The 1,390-nt window shown below is 70.9% G+C and overlaps 1 protein-coding gene across 1 annotated transcript; it reads left to right on the plus strand.

Moving 5' to 3' along the window:
* Positions 1-193: 193 nt before the first annotated feature.
* FAM229A (family with sequence similarity 229 member A) lies at positions 194-1,028 on the plus strand. The gene is made up of 3 exons (XM_025857200.2): positions 194-333; positions 415-561; positions 763-1,028. Exons 1-3 carry the CDS (start codon positions 197-199, stop codon positions 863-865), a joined length of 387 nt encoding a protein of 128 aa, XP_025712985.1. The 5' UTR covers positions 194-196; the 3' UTR covers positions 866-1,028.
* Positions 1,029-1,390: the final 362 nt, after the last annotated feature.

Genomic DNA, 1,390 nt, shown 5'->3' on the forward strand with positions numbered 1-1,390 from the left:
GCCGCCTCCTGTGCCCCCATCGGGCTGCCGCGGGGGGGGGTGGTCTGCCCGGCCCGGTACCGAGGCGCCATGGCCGGAGCCTTCCGGACCCGTCTCGCGGCCGCGCGGAGTGCCGGGCGGCCCGACACGGCGAGGGGGGAGTTCCCGGCGAGAGGAACGGGCTCTGTGAGGTCAGCGCGCCGCGGCCCGGGTCACAATGCAGCCCGCCCCCTCGACGTCCCGGCCGCGGCGCGCCGCAGACACCTGCCCGGCTCCGCCTGGACCGGAGAGTCCTCCCGCGGCCAGGGGTCCGGCAGCTGCTTCCAGCCTGGGACCGGCCTCGGCCTCCGGCAGGTGAGCAACAGCCCACGGGGCGGGCGCGGGCAGGGGGCGCCCGGCGTCCCGGGAGCGGCCTGACCGCCAATCCCCGCGCAGAGCGCCCCGGGGCCTGGACATGAGTGCCCAGGAGCCCCCGCAGGGTCGAAGGTTCCCCATTGAGGCCGGAGACTCCCCTGGCCTTGCCGCCGCCCCCGAGTCCCAGAACAGCCCGGAGCCGGTAGCCACGGAGCACAACCCGGTCAGGTGAGGCCGGCGCCCTCCCCCCCGCAGCCCCTCCTGACGCCCCTCCCCGCGCGGGCGTCCGGACCGCCTGCGTACACTTTCCCTGCCCAGAACCGCGTCCCCGCGTCAGAGCCCCGCGGAACCCCAGGGGTGGGGGGGATGGCCCGGGTGCACTCCCCGGGCGCGTTCCCAACAGCAGAGGCCGGGTCCCGCTTTCCCCAGGCCGCTTCGACGCTGCCCCGGCTGCCACTGCCTGACGCTGCTGCACGTGCCCATCGACGTCTACCTGGCCATGGGCGGGAGCCCCCGGGCCCGCGCCACCTGAGTGCGCCTGCGCACGGCGGCTCCGCGGGAGCCGGGCGGGGACGAGGCCCGCCGCGGGCCAGCACGCTGAGGTCGCGCGCGCCGAGCACGAGACAATGATGCACATTTTAAAATAAAAGAATGATGCACATTTTAATAAAGCACAGCATAAACTGTTCTTTCCACTCCGGGCTGGCCGTGTATGTCTATCCCGTCGATCGGCCCGCAAACTGCTCCCCTCCTTCCCCTCGGCTGCCTCCTCCCTTGGACCCAGCCCTAGAGGCCCGCCCTCCGCGTCCGCGCCAACCCCTCCCCCCACTTCCTTCTGGTCCGGACCCCTTCCAGGGCTACCTTTCCCCTCGGCCCCTGCCCTCATCCTTCTCCTCATCCCTCTCCTCGGTTTCCCAAAGCAATTCCCATAGCTGTGCCGGATTTGGGGGTCCAGAGAAACTCTGGACTGGAGCGGTTGGACCGACAACTTAGAATAAAGAGAATGGCCACCCACACCAGCCCAGTTAACGCTCCCAAAAGGGAATTAGAGTTTGCT

The sequence above is a fragment of the Callorhinus ursinus genome, unplaced genomic scaffold (assembly GCF_003265705.2).
Source record: "Callorhinus ursinus isolate GAN/ISIS: 27379988/994484 unplaced genomic scaffold, GSC_fseal_2.0 scaffold18, whole genome shotgun sequence".
Lineage (NCBI taxonomy): Eukaryota > Metazoa > Chordata > Mammalia > Carnivora > Otariidae > Callorhinus > Callorhinus ursinus.